Raw genomic sequence first — 15,545 nt, 5'->3', positions numbered from 1 at the left:
TTGAACTCAGTGATCCAACTGCCTCAGCGTTCTGAGTGCTAGGATTAAAGATGTCTGGTTTAGTTCTTAATTATTTTTTATGTGTATGGGTATTTTGTCTGCATGTATGGCTATGCAATGCGTATGAGAGCATACAATGCTCTTATAGGTCAGAAGAAGGCATCAGAATCCCTGGAACCCAAGTTTCAGATTATTGTATGCTGAGAATCAAGGCCAGGTCCTCTGGAAGAGCAACTAGTGCTCTTAACTGCTGATCTATCTCGCTAGCCCTCTAGGGTGGAATATTAGCCAAGGATGGGAGAGGGGCTTGGTTATCTGTGAAGATGTCCTTATAGCCACGTTGAATCTGCTGTTACCCAGGGTGGTAGGGAAGGGGTAAGTTGGGAGGTAAGGGCAGGAAGGGGCACTCACCTCAAGCTGATGACATGACCACTATTCTTGGGCTCTGGACCTGTGTCCCTAGCCATGGGATCAGTCTAGGATATAGCTCAAACAGCTTGTCTTTCCCCTTCTGACCCAGCTTCTCGTCCTAGGGAAATACTGGGGCTGCATGCAACGCTTGGCCTCCTGTCCAGACTCTTGGCTGCCCAGAGTACCAGGGGCTGATGCAGAAGTGGAAGCCGTGACTGCACTGGCATCCCTCTCTGTGGGCATCCTGGCTGAAGACAGGTACTCCCAGACCCCCCAATCCTAGGCCCATGCCTTCAAATCCCCTTGGATCCTCCCAACTGGCTTTCCAACACCCTGCCCTTGTCCCCCTCCCAGGCCCTCGCAGCAGCTGGTGGAAGAGGAAGAACCTATGAATCTCTAGGGCTTCAGAGCAGATCACCTGCCCTTCAGGCGTCTCCTCACCTCTGTTGTCAGCCCTGTTCCTGGGTCTGCAGAGATCCTCTGGGCAGGTAGTCAGGTCCAGAGCATAGCTACCCTGACAGCTACCCCAGGGAACTGAGAAGGCCACTGGGTCTGGGATGGGGACCAGGAAGGATCCTGGGAAGAGGCAGGCTGGGCACTAGGGCCCAGCTGGGCTCTTCCAGAATGGGCCCAGTCCCCTAGCTGTGGCCTCCAGCCCTCAGGACTGCACAGCGGAGGACTGGTTCAGGTGGACCCGTAACTGCCACTATTTTTAACTTCGAAGGCCCCAGATTTTGCACACCACCCCAGGCTCCATACAGAAATGTGAACTTGGCCTCAGCCAGGGTGGCCCTTCCCAGGTTCTGAAGGGCTAGGGTAGTAGGAGCCAAGGGGTCCCCTATTCCTGAGGACAGGAGAGCTTCCTCAGTTGTCTTTCGGCAGCCCCGGGCTCTGAGAGCCACTCTGAGCTGCTCTCTCTGTGAGCAGTCACCAGCAAGCCTCCCATCTGGTCACTGCCCTGCCAGAGGCCACCCTATGTGGACCATCTCAGTGCCTTGGTGCAGCAGACAGGTGCTGAGTCCTGTGCTTCCTGACCCAATGGTGCCAAACCTTCATCTCCCCTTAGAAGCACAACACAAGCCCAGGGATGCCTGGTCACTGCCCCCAGAATGAGCCTGCCTTCTGTTTCTGGGGTTCCCCCACCTCGACTATGACTGCTGCCCCACATAGGACTAGCTTGGCTGAGGGGAGATAAGGTGGGAGAATAGACAGACATGGGGGAGGGGAGGCCACCCCAGAAGTCTTCAAGACTTTTGAGGTCAGGCCTGGGGCCAAGAAAGTGTTTGTGTGTATGCGTGCGTGCGTGCGTGTAAGAGTGTGTGCGTGTGTGTCTTCCCCAAGACCTGCCATACCTTGTGTATGTATGCATGTTTTTGTAAAAAAGAAAAAAATGGAAAAAAAACTGAACAATAAATGTTTTATTTGCTTTAAAGTCCTTGTGAGTACGCCTCTTGGATGTTAGTGAGAGATTATCAGTGCAGGGGGTGTGCACCCGGCACCCTGCGACGGGCTAAGAAAGGGGGCAAGTGTGGGCTGAACTCAGGCCCTCCGGTCCCTTGCCCTTCCATGGCTGCCGCATGCAGGAAGGGCCTACTCCAGATACAGCTTACCAACCCAGGTGAAAAGGGCGATGACCCTGGACTGAGCCCTACACACTGGGCCCTGTGGGATACAGGGACAAGTTCTCAGACTCAATTTGCCAAGACACCCCAAAAGATCTTGATGCAAACACACCTGGGCTTGAGTCCTAGCTGGGACTCAGTTGAGTCGCTGCTGCCTCCTGTATCCTTCAGTGAAAGGTTCTAGATGGGGACATAGTTTCTGGCTCCTTCCTGCTTTAAAGTACCATGATATTGTGGGCATTACTGTAAGGTAAAAAGAATGGGCAATGCAACAGGCCAGGAAAAGTGTGCCCAGCATAAGCAGAGGGGGTGCCAGCAAGTCTCCCCAGCCTGGTCACCATATACCTTGGAGCCTGGAGCAGTCTGGGCTTAGGAGAAAAAAAAAATCCCTTTCTCTGGGCTAAGGGGTGGAGATGGGATTGTGGGGGATGCTGGGACTGTGGGCATCCTAGTCACATAGGGCAGGGCTGGGAGAGGAAAGGAGGTCTGAGTTAGTGGTCTCATGCCAAGAGGGCAGGCGGCCCGCTAGCCCAGAGCCTATCTTAAATAATCAGATAGGTAGAGCCCACTCCTTGCCCACTCTTACAATCCCCTCTCAAGAGCCCCCCACAAAGAAACACCCTGAGGCTGACAATACGGCTGCTGTATTTCTGCTACCGTGACAGTGACACAGGTCAGTCAGAGAGCAAGGGGCAGGACCCTGGTGGAAGAGTGGACGTGCAAAATGGCAACCTAACATAAAGGATATATGTAGCAGCCCCGGCCCTGCCTCTCTGCTTAGGTAAGGCCTTGGCCTGTGTCCATTCAGCAGAGAGATAAAGATCAACGGGGAGAAGGTCCTCATGGCTGGGTGTGTCTTGTGCAGTGAGGGGCAGGTGAAGAGCAAGGTTGGAGACTCAGGAGTACAGAAGGAGAGCCCTCTGGCTCCCACCAGCTTGCCCCCTCTCCCGAAGCCCTTCTAGGTGCAGGGGGTATGTTTCCTGTGGTCCTCAGCTCTAGCCGCATCCGAGGAGTCCGGCTCTGGTAATCTGTGGTCATGTGCGCATGTGTGACACATGGGAATGGTTGGCTGGCTCTAGCACCCTCATGGGAAACAAACTCTGGATGGGAAGGTAGGAGGAGAGACACTGGACTCTGTTCAGCTTTGCAGCTTGGGGGAAAAAGCCAATTGTCACTTCCCCAGGGACTGGTGAGTTCAGATACCTGACCCTTGAGGACAACAGGATGGAGGTGTTGGGATGGGATTTGGAGATCTCTATTAGAGAGTCCTTATTTGATCAAACCTTTCCAAATGCTTTCCCCCAGCCCCATGGCTTTCATGAAGTCTGGGGCAGGAAGGACGCCTGTGCCTAACCCTGCCACTAGTCATGTGTTCAGACCCTACCCCTTGACACCTGGAGTTCATTATCATGGCCCTACTTACAAAGATTCCTCAGAGTACTAAGAAAATAGATCCATTTGGAAAGGCTGACAGGCAGGTTGGCAGTGCCCCTCCAACAGTTGCTGGGCAACTGAACTGGCCCCAGCCATATATGCCCTGCCACAGTTCTGGAGTCCCCAGGGTCAGGGGCAGGCTCCTATGCTGACTCAGAAGCCGAGTACAGGTCCTGAGGGCCCCCAGGCTGGAGTGACCTCATTCCCTGGGTCAGAAATCACTGAGAATGCTGATATCAGCGAAGTCAGCCCGGTAGCGGTGGGCGTAGAGGCTGAGCAGGAAGGCCCACTTGAAGGAGATGAAGCTCCAGACGCAGGAGAGGTAGTAGCTGGTTGGGTCTTTGAGACCTGCAGGGGAGAGGAACCAATGATAACTTGAGAGATCAACCCAAAGCACCTCCAGCAGCCAAGACTAGACCCCCTCCCCCCTTCCTTTCCACTCTACATCCCTATAGCCTCTGGGCCTTGAACCAGTGCTATTGAAGACTGGTGTGTGGAGCATGCTTAGAGCATTCCTGCATGTGTAGTCAGAAAGCTGAGGCATGAGAGCAGGTCAGAGTTGGCCAGCAGGTCCGTGACATCCACTCCCCTTTTGTGACACACAGGCCACTGCCAACCTGCATCAAACAGGGATGGCCTCTGGCTACTTCTTACTAGAGCCACCAGGGGGTGCTGCCCTCCTGGAGCTAGGCAGAGACTAAAGGACCCCAGCAATTCTGGGGTGGGAGGTGTTCATGTGAGCCAGCCTTGTCAAATACTTCATACCAGTCTGGAATCCTCCTGCCCCTGAGGAGGTGGGGGCTCTCATTCTCCCCACTTTAACAGTAAGAAAGCTGGACAGGTGACCCATTTAGTCCCTGTAGCCATTCGGAATCACACTTGTAGAAACTGGACAGGAGTCCCAGGCAGGGTATATTCCCAGGTTGCTCCCTACCCCCAAGCCCTCTCCCTTCCTCCTTTCCCTGGACCGTCCTCACTCTGGTGCTGGGTGATGGCCAATGTCAGGAAGGTACAGAGGGCAGAGATGGAGACGGCCGAGAAGAGGACACCCACGAAGAAGAAGCCGCGCAGCCCTTTGAGCCAGGTCCTCCAGTAATCCTGCAGGTACATCACATGAGTCACCAAGACCCACAGAGCCAGGACACCTGCGGGGACAGACTCGGTCAGCGGGACCCAGCCACCTGCCTGTCAGATTGCAGCTCCCTCCTGCTTGGCCTCTAGCCCGGTGGCACTGATACTAGGACCCTTATGTCCATCAGGCCAGATCTATCGGACCGTGATGCAGAGAAGACTGGTCCTTATGGCAATGATGTGATGTCTATGGGATGTGATGTTACCACTTGAACAAGGAAGCACAGGACTTAAGCTGCCTTCCAGAAAGCCAGGCATTAAAGAGGTTCGTGGAAAACAAAACCATGCTGCTCTTTGTCATTTTCACTTTTGTCAACCCCTTCTTTGCCTCATTTCCCCCTTCTCCTCTTCTACTTCTTCTGAGGGGGACAAGGTCCTTTTTTCTTTTCCTTTTGGTTTTTTGAGACAGGGTTTCTTTGTATAGCCGTGGCTGTCCAGGTACTATGTAGACCAGGTTGACCTCGAACTCAGAGATCCACCTGCGTCTGTCTCCTGAGTGCTGGGATCAAAGGTATGCGCCACCATAAGGCTGAGACAAAGTCCTATATAGCCCAGGCTAGCCTTGAATTTGTGATCCTTCTGCCTCAGCCTCCCAAGTGCCACCACATTCAACTTGGAAATATTATATTAGCTGGGTAGTGGTGGTACACGCCTTTAATCCCAGCACTTGGGAGGCAGAGGCATACGAATATCTGAGTTCCAGGCCAGCCTGGTCTACAGAATGAGTTTCAGGACAGTCAGGGAGGGCTACACAGAAACCAGGGCTACACAGGGGTCTTAAAAAACCCAAATAAAGAAACAAAAGGTTAAACACATGAGTAATTTACATATTCATATAAACCAAAATAAATTAATAAAATGCTTAAAAGGTTCTCAGTTTTAGTTTCTCATATGGTGCATGTCTATAGGTAGAATCTACCCAAACGAGTTTACTTGGCGTTCACTCTGAGAACTTTACATTTAAGGCTCCTGAAATGAGACTTCCTGATGCCTATCCAAAGGCAAAGACACGGAGAAGCATGCCCCATCCTGCACTCCTCGTCTGTCTGATCCTCTGGGTCCTGGAGCCTGCAGCTTAACTCTTGGGCATCAGGGTTCTTTGCAACTCTACACTGGCCTTACAGAAAAAGAAAGCCTTGTCATGAGGCCCCCAAGGCCACCCAGCACCCACGTGCCCTACTTGCTTTGGGCTAGGCCTGATGCCATCCCTCCAGGCTGAGGCAAAGGGCAGGCTATCATCCCAGACCCTTCTGGGTTTGGTGGGCAACTCTCCTATGATACTCTCAGTCAATACAATAGAACACAATACAACCCTCAGTACCAGGCAGTGCCTGCTGGTACGGAAAAAGAATGAAACAAATACCAATTCCGCTGGCAAGGACGCAGAGCAGGGCCGTGAAGCCAGGCAAGGGATGAAAGAGAAGAGAAATGGCCAGCTGTAAGCTCTCAGTATAGCCATGGGGTGCAGGCAGGCCCCTCAGGCTGCCAGCATCCAGAAAGTGGGAGCCCTTTCAAATCATCAGCTGCATTATAGCACAAGTGCTGTGACCTCTGGGGGCAGCCATCTGACTGGGAAGGAGGTCGCAGGGACAGAGGGAGGCAAAGGGACTCTGACTCTTTGAGAGCCACCACACATTCATTTCTTAGGCTGGGTAATGAGAGCAAGTGTTTGTTAAATTGTTCCTCCTCTTGGCATGCCTAAAATGCTTTATACTTTTTAAAGTTATGAGACATAGGCTTGGGGCAGCAAGCAGAGGAATCTGGCTATCATGGGGCTATGGTGACCATCTTAATTATCACAATCAGGGCAAAAACTAAACCTGGAGAGTACAAACCAGGAGACTTCGGGCCAGGCACTGTTATGCTACCAAATGTAAAAATGGTTGAGCCCTGTGGTCCTGCAGCCTGGCTAAGCAGGGAAACCTGGACTCCTCCCTGTGTGAGCATGAGCCCACTAATCTATCTCACCCTGCTTACCCCTCCCCCAACCCCAACAAACTGACACCCATCCCCTTCACTCCCATTCTTTCAGTTCAGCCCGATCTGGCCTTCAGTCTTCCTCCTTGGGATGGGTTCCCATAACTCCTGGGCTCTGGGTGGATAGAAACAAACATGCTCCTATCTCTGCTTGGCAGGAAGCTGCAGCGGGCCAGAGGAAGCCAGAATACTAATCTCTGCTCTGCCTTTTGTGGTCCGGATTTTATCCCAGCAACCTCCACACCAGTCTTCCCACTCCTTCTGAAGTTTTCACCTGCAGGGAGTTGGTTGGATTCTCTATAGGGGCACTGAGGATTAAAGCCCAGGGCACTGAGCACAGTGTTTGCTCTACCACAGTGAGCTCCACCCTTAAAGGGCCCCAAGAGATGAAGCCTTTGTCACTGAGTATTTAGGGGACAGACCAGATCCTTCCAGTGGCTTGTCCTCCCTCCTCTTCTCACGAAAGGAGATGCAATAACTGAGTTCTACAATCCTTTCCCACTTGAAGATTCTAGAAGTCAGCTTAAAGTAGAAAAAGAAGGTCAAAGCAATTCCTGTGACTCAGCAATGTCTGGTTAGAAAACGCTAAACTAGGAAGTGTATAGACGTCATCTCAGACCACCAGCGTGACCCAGGGGTTCCCCCAAACGCTCGCCCCCACATCTGCTCACAAGCTTGGGAACGAGAAGAGAGGGAAGCGAGTGGCTCGAAGTGTCCCAGGTGGTAGCTCCAGGACTCATGCCAGTGAAACACACTCAGGAGGGAGGCCACTTCCCACCCTGACCTCCTGGGAGAGATGCTTCCTCTGCAAGTGATTACCCATGAAGAGCCCCCCCCCCCCCCCCGCCCTTCCTATACTCCAGGGAAGCAACTCTACCCTGTCTTGCTCTGTTCCCTTTCCTAGGATACTCAAGGGCTCCAGGATGCCTGGACTATAAAACTTGGAGCAGCATGGACCAGTCCCCAGCCCCACCCGGCTGCAGGAGCAAGCACAGGCTCATCCTGGCTCCACTCTGCCACTCCAGGGCTAGGCCTGCCTAGCCTCTGGGTTCATAGGCCTGGTTAGGGAAAGCACCTCCAGATGCTGGGCTGGATGAGAGGCTTGGCGGCACACAAGGACGCCTGTGGAATAAAAACAGACACTGGTATGTGGCTCTGAGGACACACTCTAGTCCTGTTGCCCAGCCCAGAGGACACAGAAGACCCAGGACACCAGAGCTCCTCTCCGTCAAATTCAATTGCAAAGAACATGGCGCTGTTTGGATGTGGGGTACGAATACCCTGTTTTCCAGACATTGAACAGGCATGTTAGCTAGGGCTCCCAGTGCAGAGTAAGGGGGTTCATGAGGTCTCTCTGGTGAATCCACCCTTTTTTAGGTCATTGCCTTTTGCAAAGTCACTTCCTCTCAGATTCCTGCCAGGATAAGGGTGTCCCCCCCCCCCCAAACGCTCATACATACCCTGTCCCAGAAGTCAGCATGCCCAACAGCCACAATTGACCAATTTGTACAAAACCCACTGGGATGGACCTCTGTGACTCAGCAATTTCTGGGCTGCAAAATGCTGAGTCAGTAGTGGAGTGCTTGCAAGTCAGAAGCCGGCTGACACTTCACCCCAAAAGAGGAAGAAGTATGGTCGGCCGTGGACCCCTTCGTTACAACCCACGCTGGGTGGGGAAAGAGTATGGCCTTGGCCTGACAACTCTTCGCCCACCAGCCACTACCACCAAGCAGTTTTGGCTCTTCCATGATGGTGGTTGCCAGAGGCCAGACTAGCAGGAAGATAAGCCTCTGCTCCAGCTAGCTGATGCCAAGTGCCTGTCTCTCAAGGCAGCTCCACAGATAGCCTGCTTCAGGTCAAGCAAGGCCATCAAGGTGAGAAAAGGCCATTAAAGAGAGAAAACGGGAGGGAGGGAGGCCCCGGTGGTGGCCTGGAGTGGGGGCTGGAACCTTCCCCTGCCCTTTAATAAACAGCTAGACACAAAGCCTGCGAGAGTGGACAGCAGCACGCGGCCCTGCAGACCTAGGGGAGAAGTGGCATCTCCTCCAACGCCTAGAAGAGGAAGCCGAAGTCCAGCAGGCATTGCTGTGCCTCACACAGCTAGGGAGAGACCACCCCTACTTCCACAGGGCAGACTCTTCCTTAGCCAGCTGATCCCAGGAATGTCCTCCCTCCTCCCGGCAACCAAAGACCTTATCTCAAGTCTCAGCATCCAGCCTCGGGTCTGGGTCCTGGCAGTGCCTTCTAAACCCAGGAGCAAGAGAGCCAATAGGAAGTGTGGAGGAGGGCAGCCCAGAGAAAGGCCCTGTACACAAATCAGCCAGCAGTGTTGGCTGTCCCCGGAAGGTCACAGGTGGCAGGCCTGGGCATCACACTGAACCTTCTTGGTGACCCCAGTGCCTTGCTTGGCATGGCTTCAGCTTAGGAGCCATGCATACACTCTGATAAAGCAGAAACACCCACGGTTCCCTTACCTCAGGATGGCACTCAGTGCATACAGGGGAAATGTGTGGGTTTTTTTTTTTTTTTTTGGTTTGGTTTTTGTTGTTGTTGTTTTGTTTGTTTGGTTTTTGGTTTTTGGTTTTGTTTTTCTGAGACAGGGTTTCTCTGTGTGGCACTGGCTGTCCTGGGACTCACTCTGTAGACCAGGTTGTCCTTGAACTCAGAGATCCACCTGCCTTTGCCTCCCAAATGCCGGGATTAAAGAGGAGTACCAGCACACCTGGTGTGAATTAGTTATTTTTAGTTATTACATTTATGGATCTTTTTGCCAAGGATTTTAGCCATGGAATAAGATCATTGTGTATTAAATTAAAATGTTATCCTTACCCATACTATTGTTTCATGTGGCTATTATACAATTGGCTTAATTTTGGCTTAATTTTTTTTCTTTTCTTTTTTTTTTTTTTTAAGACAGCGTTTCTCAGTAGCTATGGAGTCAGTCCTGAAATTCATTCTGTAGACCAGGCTGACCTCGAACACACAGAGATCCACCTGCCTCTGCCTCCTGGGTGAGTGCTGGGATTAAAGGTGTGCTCCACCACCACCTGGTGGATTAACTTTGTTAGCAGGAATTTTAATGTCTTTAGCAAGCGAGGCTGAATTTTTACAACTCTCAGGGATTCAAGTCTCCGAGTTCAAAGTTCTGAACTCAGATGGACAGGCTTTCAAAGCTAGGCCATCTTGGAGCCCATCGTGTGACTGTTGTAACCCGGGATAAATTATTTACCTTAAGCCTCTATTTCTCTAACCGTAAAACGGGCACAATGATGCCTACTTCAGAGGACTAATATAAGGATTAAGTGAAATAGGGGAGTAGACTGCTTAGCGCAGCATAGTTTATTAAATTATGTTAATAAGCACAGGTAATATACTTGGCCTTCACACCAGTTCTATGGCACAGTAGTTTAAAGACATGACCAAAACTGCACGTCAGGTACAGAGCACTGCTAACACTGGGCCTTCTTCACTGATGCCTCCGGTCCCCTCCTTGGGGGATTGGTAAATTCCCATTGAGGAACCTCGGCAGATGGACGCGGATGCAAAGGAAACGTCCAGTAACACTAGGTCCCACAGCACAGTCCTGGCCTCCGCTGAGGACCTCTGAGGCTGGCTGATGGGCTTCCCCACGAACCCCCACTTGTTATAAGAGGCGCGGGAATCCCGCAGAAGCAGTGTGTTTGTTGCAGGAGCGAGGGTGGCCAGGGAGTGGGCGCGCTGAGGACGCTGTGTGTCCCCTGGGCAGAGGGTAGATCGACAGGGTGCCGGTACGCGACAACTGTGCAAACGACGGAGTCCGGCAGTCGGCACCCTAGGTCGCGCCACGTTCAGAAGGCATCAGGTCCCAGAGGCCCGAGCAATGCCCAGGAACCCGGGCCTGCGCTGCCAGTGGCCTCTTCGGGGTAAACAACGCTCCCGCCCCGGGGACAGCGCCGCCCCAGCCGCCGTGCGCAGCAGCTGACAGCTCCACCCCACCCCATCCCCGCCCGCCCCGCGCCCCCCAGGATACCTGCGAGACCCCCCATTGCCGCAGTCCCGGGCTGTCGGTAGACCACCGTCCAGACGAAGAAGATGGAGAAGCCGGCCACCGAGCTGATGCCGGAGTAGGCGGCGCGGAGGCCGAGCTTCAGCCGGGACGGGGCCATGGGGCAGCAAGCGCGGCAGCGGAGGACCAGCGCCGCCGCCGAGTCACAGGTGCAGGGCCCGAGCTGGAGCCCAAGCCCCAGCCCCAGCCCGAGCCCGAGCTTCAGCAGCCGGCGTCCCGCGCTCCGCCCCCAGCCCGTCCTCCTCCCCACCCCCCCTCCCCGGTGCCGTCGGCACAGCGCCCTCCTCGGCCGGAGGCCGCTCGCGACGGCCACTGAGGCTTTGCAAAGGCGGGCGACCCCTAGTGGAAGGGCAGGGTCCTGGGCTCATTCCCCAGACTCCATCTACCTAGCGGGTCCTTGGCAGCATGCCTGGAAATCAGTCTTTACCCCCAGGTAACTGCAATGGTTATTTTTTAAATTTTAAAATATCTTTGAATTTTCTGACGTATAATCTCTCTATGTAGCCTTGGCTGTCTTTGAGTTTGCTATGTAGACCAGCAGGCTGGCTTGGATCTCATAGAGACCCTCTTGCCTCTGCCTCCTGAGTTCCGGGATTAAATTTTGAATGGGAAACTCGTCAGCATATAAAATTTACGATTAAAATTTCTAGTTACAACCACAAAATCTAGCTAGGTGTAGTGGCAAATGCCTCTAAACTGGCAGGGGCAGAGGCAGGGCAGAGGCGGGCAGATCACTGTGAGTTTGAGCGCAACCAAAGCTAGACAATGAGATACTGTCACAAAACAAAAACAAAAACAACAACAACAAAAAAAAACAAGAAAAAAGCATAAATTAGGTATGATGGCCCACACATATAATCCTGGCACTTGGGAAGTGACCAAGATAAGGAGATAGAAAAAAAAAAACCTGAACAGAGTTGGTTTGCTTCTCTGGCTCCCCCCACACTAATTAAGTAAAATAAAACATAGAAAAACCTAAAATAATACAATATACAACTAATATTAATTCTTTCCATGAACTGGGTGGTGGTTAGCGCACGCCTTTAATCCCAGCACTCAAGAGGCAGAGGCAGGTGGATTTCTGTGAGTTGGAGGCCAGCCTGATCTATAGAATGAATTATAGTACAGCCAGGGCTATACAAAGAAACCCTGTCTTGAAAAACAAAACCAAAAATTTCTTTCTACCCAGTGAATTCCTTCCCCCAATAGTTATTCACATCACACAAGATGCGCCACACACTCGTCTCCTTCCGTTTCATATCCACAACCCGCCTCCCCACCCCAAAATCCCTTGAATGCTTGTCCCGGTCTCTGCAGAGAATCCGTGGCAGAATTTCACTGTTCCGACTAGCCCAGCTTCCTAAGTGTGAACGGCTCACAGGGAACGTCAAAACCGAAGCCAGGTTCTGCACCCCAGGACCCAGAATTCTCTGGCGGGGCCAACCACACCCCCACACTCCACAACGTCAGTAACTAGAATTCCGCGCGCTTATTTCCGTTCACCTACTGCAATCATTACTACAAATTTCTAAAGCAGCACAAATGTATTATAAGCCAGAGGTCAAGGGTCCACAGAGTAGTGTCACTGGACAGAAAGCAAGGGGACTCCAGGGCAGCCTCCCCAGGGAGGCTGCAGGGAGCAGCTGTTTGTCTGCTATTCCAGTTTCTGGGCGGTGCAGGCATGCTAAGACTCCAGACTGCCATCTCCCTTTCTCCCGCAAGGACTACAGTAATCCAAACTAATCTCTCCATCTCAAGATCCTTAACATCCTCACTTCAGCAAAGCTCCTGTAAGGTACTCGCCGCTCACAGGGGCTCAGATATGTCTCAAGGGCTGCTGTTTCTGCCTGATTCGCCCGTCTAGAATCTCAACTCCATGAACAGCGGCGGTGCCAGTTTCCTTGGCATCAACACCAAGCGGCGTGTCAGACATCCCCAAACTCCCTTAATGAACATCTGTCGAACAGATGATGCTGAAGGACGGAGGTGAGCGGTAAAGACCGAAGCATTACACACAAGCAGCCTAAGTAGGACTGTGGTGTAAAGCCAAGCAAGTGGTGTAAACCGCATTTGCCTTAATTCTAAATAATCTGGGGGGGGGTGCATCTTTAAAAAATATCCAAACTAATTCCAGCGCCGCTCTTGCTTACTCAGATCTGAATGCTGAATTGTTTGTTCGTTTTGATTGATTGGTTTAGGTGCCTTTCGAACTTTGGGGCAAGGTCTCACTATATAGCCAAGTCGGTTTGACACTGCTTTGTAGCCTAGGCTGTCTTCAAAGTCAAAACATCCAGCCTGGCCTCCAAAGTGCTAGAGTGATCCATCATTCCTGGCTCGGTGTATATTTTTAACAAGGAGTGATTTTGATGCACGAGTTCATTTCAGTCCTCTTGTAGAAGGCGGGTGAAGATGAAGTGCTAGTCACTCAGAGGAACAGCGCCTAGAGGTCCAGGGCACCACCATAGATATCCACAGGGCTGGCTGGGATGGACAACATCCTAGGAATCAGAAGCAGTCTGTGTGAAGACAGCCCTAGGGAAAATGCACAAGAGAATGTTCTGAAAACAACAGCAGCTTTTTGTAGCTGGACTCTTGGATTTGAGGGTGGATTTTGAGCTTCGAGTCTGAGTATGCAGGGCCTTGCAGCATCTACCTCCTTTCCCATGGCCTGGAGTGATACAGCCCGGTAGTACTGTGAAAAGGGACTGCCTGGGAAAGAAAGCCTAGAAGCAAAAAGATCAGTGGGACGTGTCCTTCCCACTTCGGTACAATGCTTGCTGTGGCTATGAAATGGAGACAGACAGCCTCCATACCCACTTCAAAGAGTTCTGAGGAGCAGTCGGTGCTTGGCTAACTTCCTGGCACACCATGGGTTCTCAGTAAAAGCCAGAAAGAGTAATTAGTAGCAGCCAAAAGCTGCCCTGGCAAGAGCTGGTTTGGGCAGAGAAGAAGGGAAAAAAGGAACCGAGTCTAGAAATATTTAAAGTCATTTTAACCTAAATGATCAGGTGTTAACTCTTTCGCATGGTAGGCAGGAGTGAGGATGGCAAATGTACCGTGAGTATCGGACTGGAGAGGAGCTTGTGTGGGGTTGTGCAAGAAAATAACGAGATGGTTATGTAACAGAGTCCGGGCCCCGGGCTCTTCAAAGGAGACAAGGCTAGGCTGAAATGTACGTGTGTAGAGAAATGTGGAGTAAGCAAGGGGCTGTTAAAAGGCTGGAGACTCAGGTAGAGTCAGAGGTTTAGTTTCACAGTCTCCAAGCCAGGTCCTTCCGATAACTCAAAGCTACCCAAAATAACTTTCGGCCACAAAGAAAGCCAGTCTCTATCTGCGCTGTGCACTGGGGCCCTGGTCACATGTTGCCTTCGAGTGGGTGATACGCGGCTGAGTTTTTCTTACTTATGTCTAATTAAAATAGCTGCATATGGCTAAGGGGTCACAACTTTAGATAGCGCAGCTTGTAATGCTCAGGACTCCTGTGGCTCCATGCTTCTAGAGGGAACGATGACCCCTGCTAAGCATTCAGTCAGGAGCTCAACACAGTAATGTAGCAAGTCACTAATGCTGCCACAGAGACTGTCTGTTGTCACTACTTAAAAAGGGTCACATGACGTGAGCTGTGCCGTGAGGAGCTAAATTAGACTATCGTGTCTAGATTACAGAAGGCTTCTTGTAGAGGAGAAGCACTTGCACGGCTATTTCTAGTGGTGTGTTGTCTAGTTTTATGCTAACTTGACACAAACTAGAGCCATCTGAAAGAAGGGAAACACAACTGAGAAAATGTCTCCATAAGACCCGGATCCAAGGCAATTTCTCAATTAGTGATTGATGGGGAGGGTCCAGCCCATGGTGCGCGCAGCCATCCCTGGGCTGATGGTCCTGGGTTCTGTAAGAGAGCAAGCTGAGCAAGCCCTGATGAGCAAGCCAGTAAGCAGCACCCCTCCATGGTCTCTACATCAGCTCCTGCCTCCAGATTCCTGTACTGTTTTTAGTTCCTGTCCTGATTTTTCTTCGGTAATGAACAGTGATGTGTAATTGTAAGCCAAATAAACCTTTCCTCCACAACTTGCTTTGGGTCCTGGTGTTTCGTCCTAGCAAGAGTAACCCTAAGACAAGTAGTAAAGTGTAGGATAATTGAGATCTGCTCTGGAGAGAGACCATGAAGTAGGAAAACAAGGAGGCCAGTGGAGCCTCAGAGCACATTGGTGGGTCGGTCTCTCTCTCTCTCTCTCTCTCTCTCTCTCTCTCACGCACACACACACAGGCAGACACGTTTCCCACATCAGCTTCCTTTCTGTGTCATTCAGAGAGCAGATGCCAATCCTAACTAGGACGGTCCCCTGGTCCCCTATAAGACAGTCATTATCCTTGTCTAAAGCAGAGACCACCAATATCCATATGCCTCTTCAGGACACATCACCTACTTTTTAATACCAGAACTCAGCAGGCAGAGGTAGAGGCAGGCAGCTCTCTATGAGTTCCAGGCCAGCCTGGCCTGTATAACAGGTTCCAAGATAACTAGGATACTGTCTTAAATATCTGTCTATCTATATCTATCTATCTATCTATCTATCTATCTATCTATCTACCTATCTATCTATGTATATATTTCAAATATTTCTAAATATATTAAATTAAACGAAATATATTAAAATACATTAATATATTTATTAAATATTATATATTAATTAAATTAAATATATATTTAAATATACATTTAAATTTTAAAAGTAATCATTGCAGCTATCTCTGGCAAAGGCATGTTTATATTTCCAGGTCCACCAAGGCCCTTCTACCCTGACCTGCTATGTGCAACTGAGTTGAATCAATGAACGCCACAGATTTTTGAGCAATGGACTTCAGGCAGAAACAGCACATGTCTTTTCTAGGCAAGAATCATAAAAGTCTCCTTTACGCCCCGA

The 15,545-nt window shown here is 51.1% G+C and overlaps 2 protein-coding genes across 7 annotated transcripts in view; one reads left to right on the top strand and one right to left on the bottom strand.

The window, feature by feature from the left end:
- The window catches only part of Hdac7 (histone deacetylase 7), a 35,847-nt gene extending 34,010 nt beyond the window's left edge, over positions 1 to 1,837 (top strand). For all 6 annotated transcript variants that reach the window (XM_041642524.1, XM_041642522.1, XM_041642521.1 and 3 more), the window contains 2 exons: positions 534 to 669; positions 766 to 1,837. In XM_041642524.1, the coding sequence (XP_041498458.1) occupies positions 534 to 669; positions 766 to 811 (182 nt within the window). In that variant the 3' untranslated portion in view covers positions 812 to 1,837. The remainder of the gene's footprint in view (positions 1 to 533; positions 670 to 765) is intronic.
- On the bottom strand, positions 1,815 to 10,857 carry Slc48a1 (solute carrier family 48 member 1). The gene is made up of 3 exons (XM_041642525.1): positions 10,585 to 10,857; positions 4,445 to 4,612; positions 1,815 to 3,815 (listed from the first exon to the last, which is right to left on the bottom strand). The coding sequence occupies exons 1-3, from the start codon at positions 10,718 to 10,720 to the stop codon at positions 3,679 to 3,681; spliced, it is 441 nt and encodes a 146-aa protein (XP_041498459.1). The 5' UTR covers positions 10,721 to 10,857; the 3' UTR covers positions 1,815 to 3,678.
- Between the last annotated feature and the right edge of the window lie 4,688 nt (positions 10,858 to 15,545).

Source organism: Microtus oregoni, unplaced genomic scaffold (genome assembly GCF_018167655.1).
Source record: "Microtus oregoni isolate MIOR12 unplaced genomic scaffold, Mior012 000077F_ref0000221, whole genome shotgun sequence".
In the NCBI taxonomy this organism is placed as follows: Eukaryota; Metazoa; Chordata; class Mammalia; order Rodentia; family Cricetidae; genus Microtus; species Microtus oregoni.
This window is presented reverse-complemented; position numbering and strand designations above follow the sequence as displayed.

What these genes read in the sequence shown, in the direction of transcription:
- Slc48a1 (XM_041642525.1), bottom strand. Translation starts at nt 10,720, where the DNA reads ATGGCCCCGTCCCGGCTGAAGCTCGGCCTCCGCGCCGCCTACTCCGGC. An exon ending in GGCAATGGGGGGTCTCGCAG is followed by an intron (nt 4,613 to 10,584) that starts GTATCCTGGGGG and finishes CTGTCCCCGCAG; the next exon opens with GTGTCCTGGCTCTGTGGGTC. An exon ending in GGCCATCACCCAGCACCAGA is followed by an intron (nt 3,816 to 4,444) that starts GTGAGGACGGTC and finishes TCTCCCCTGCAG; the next exon opens with GTCTCAAAGACCCAACCAGC.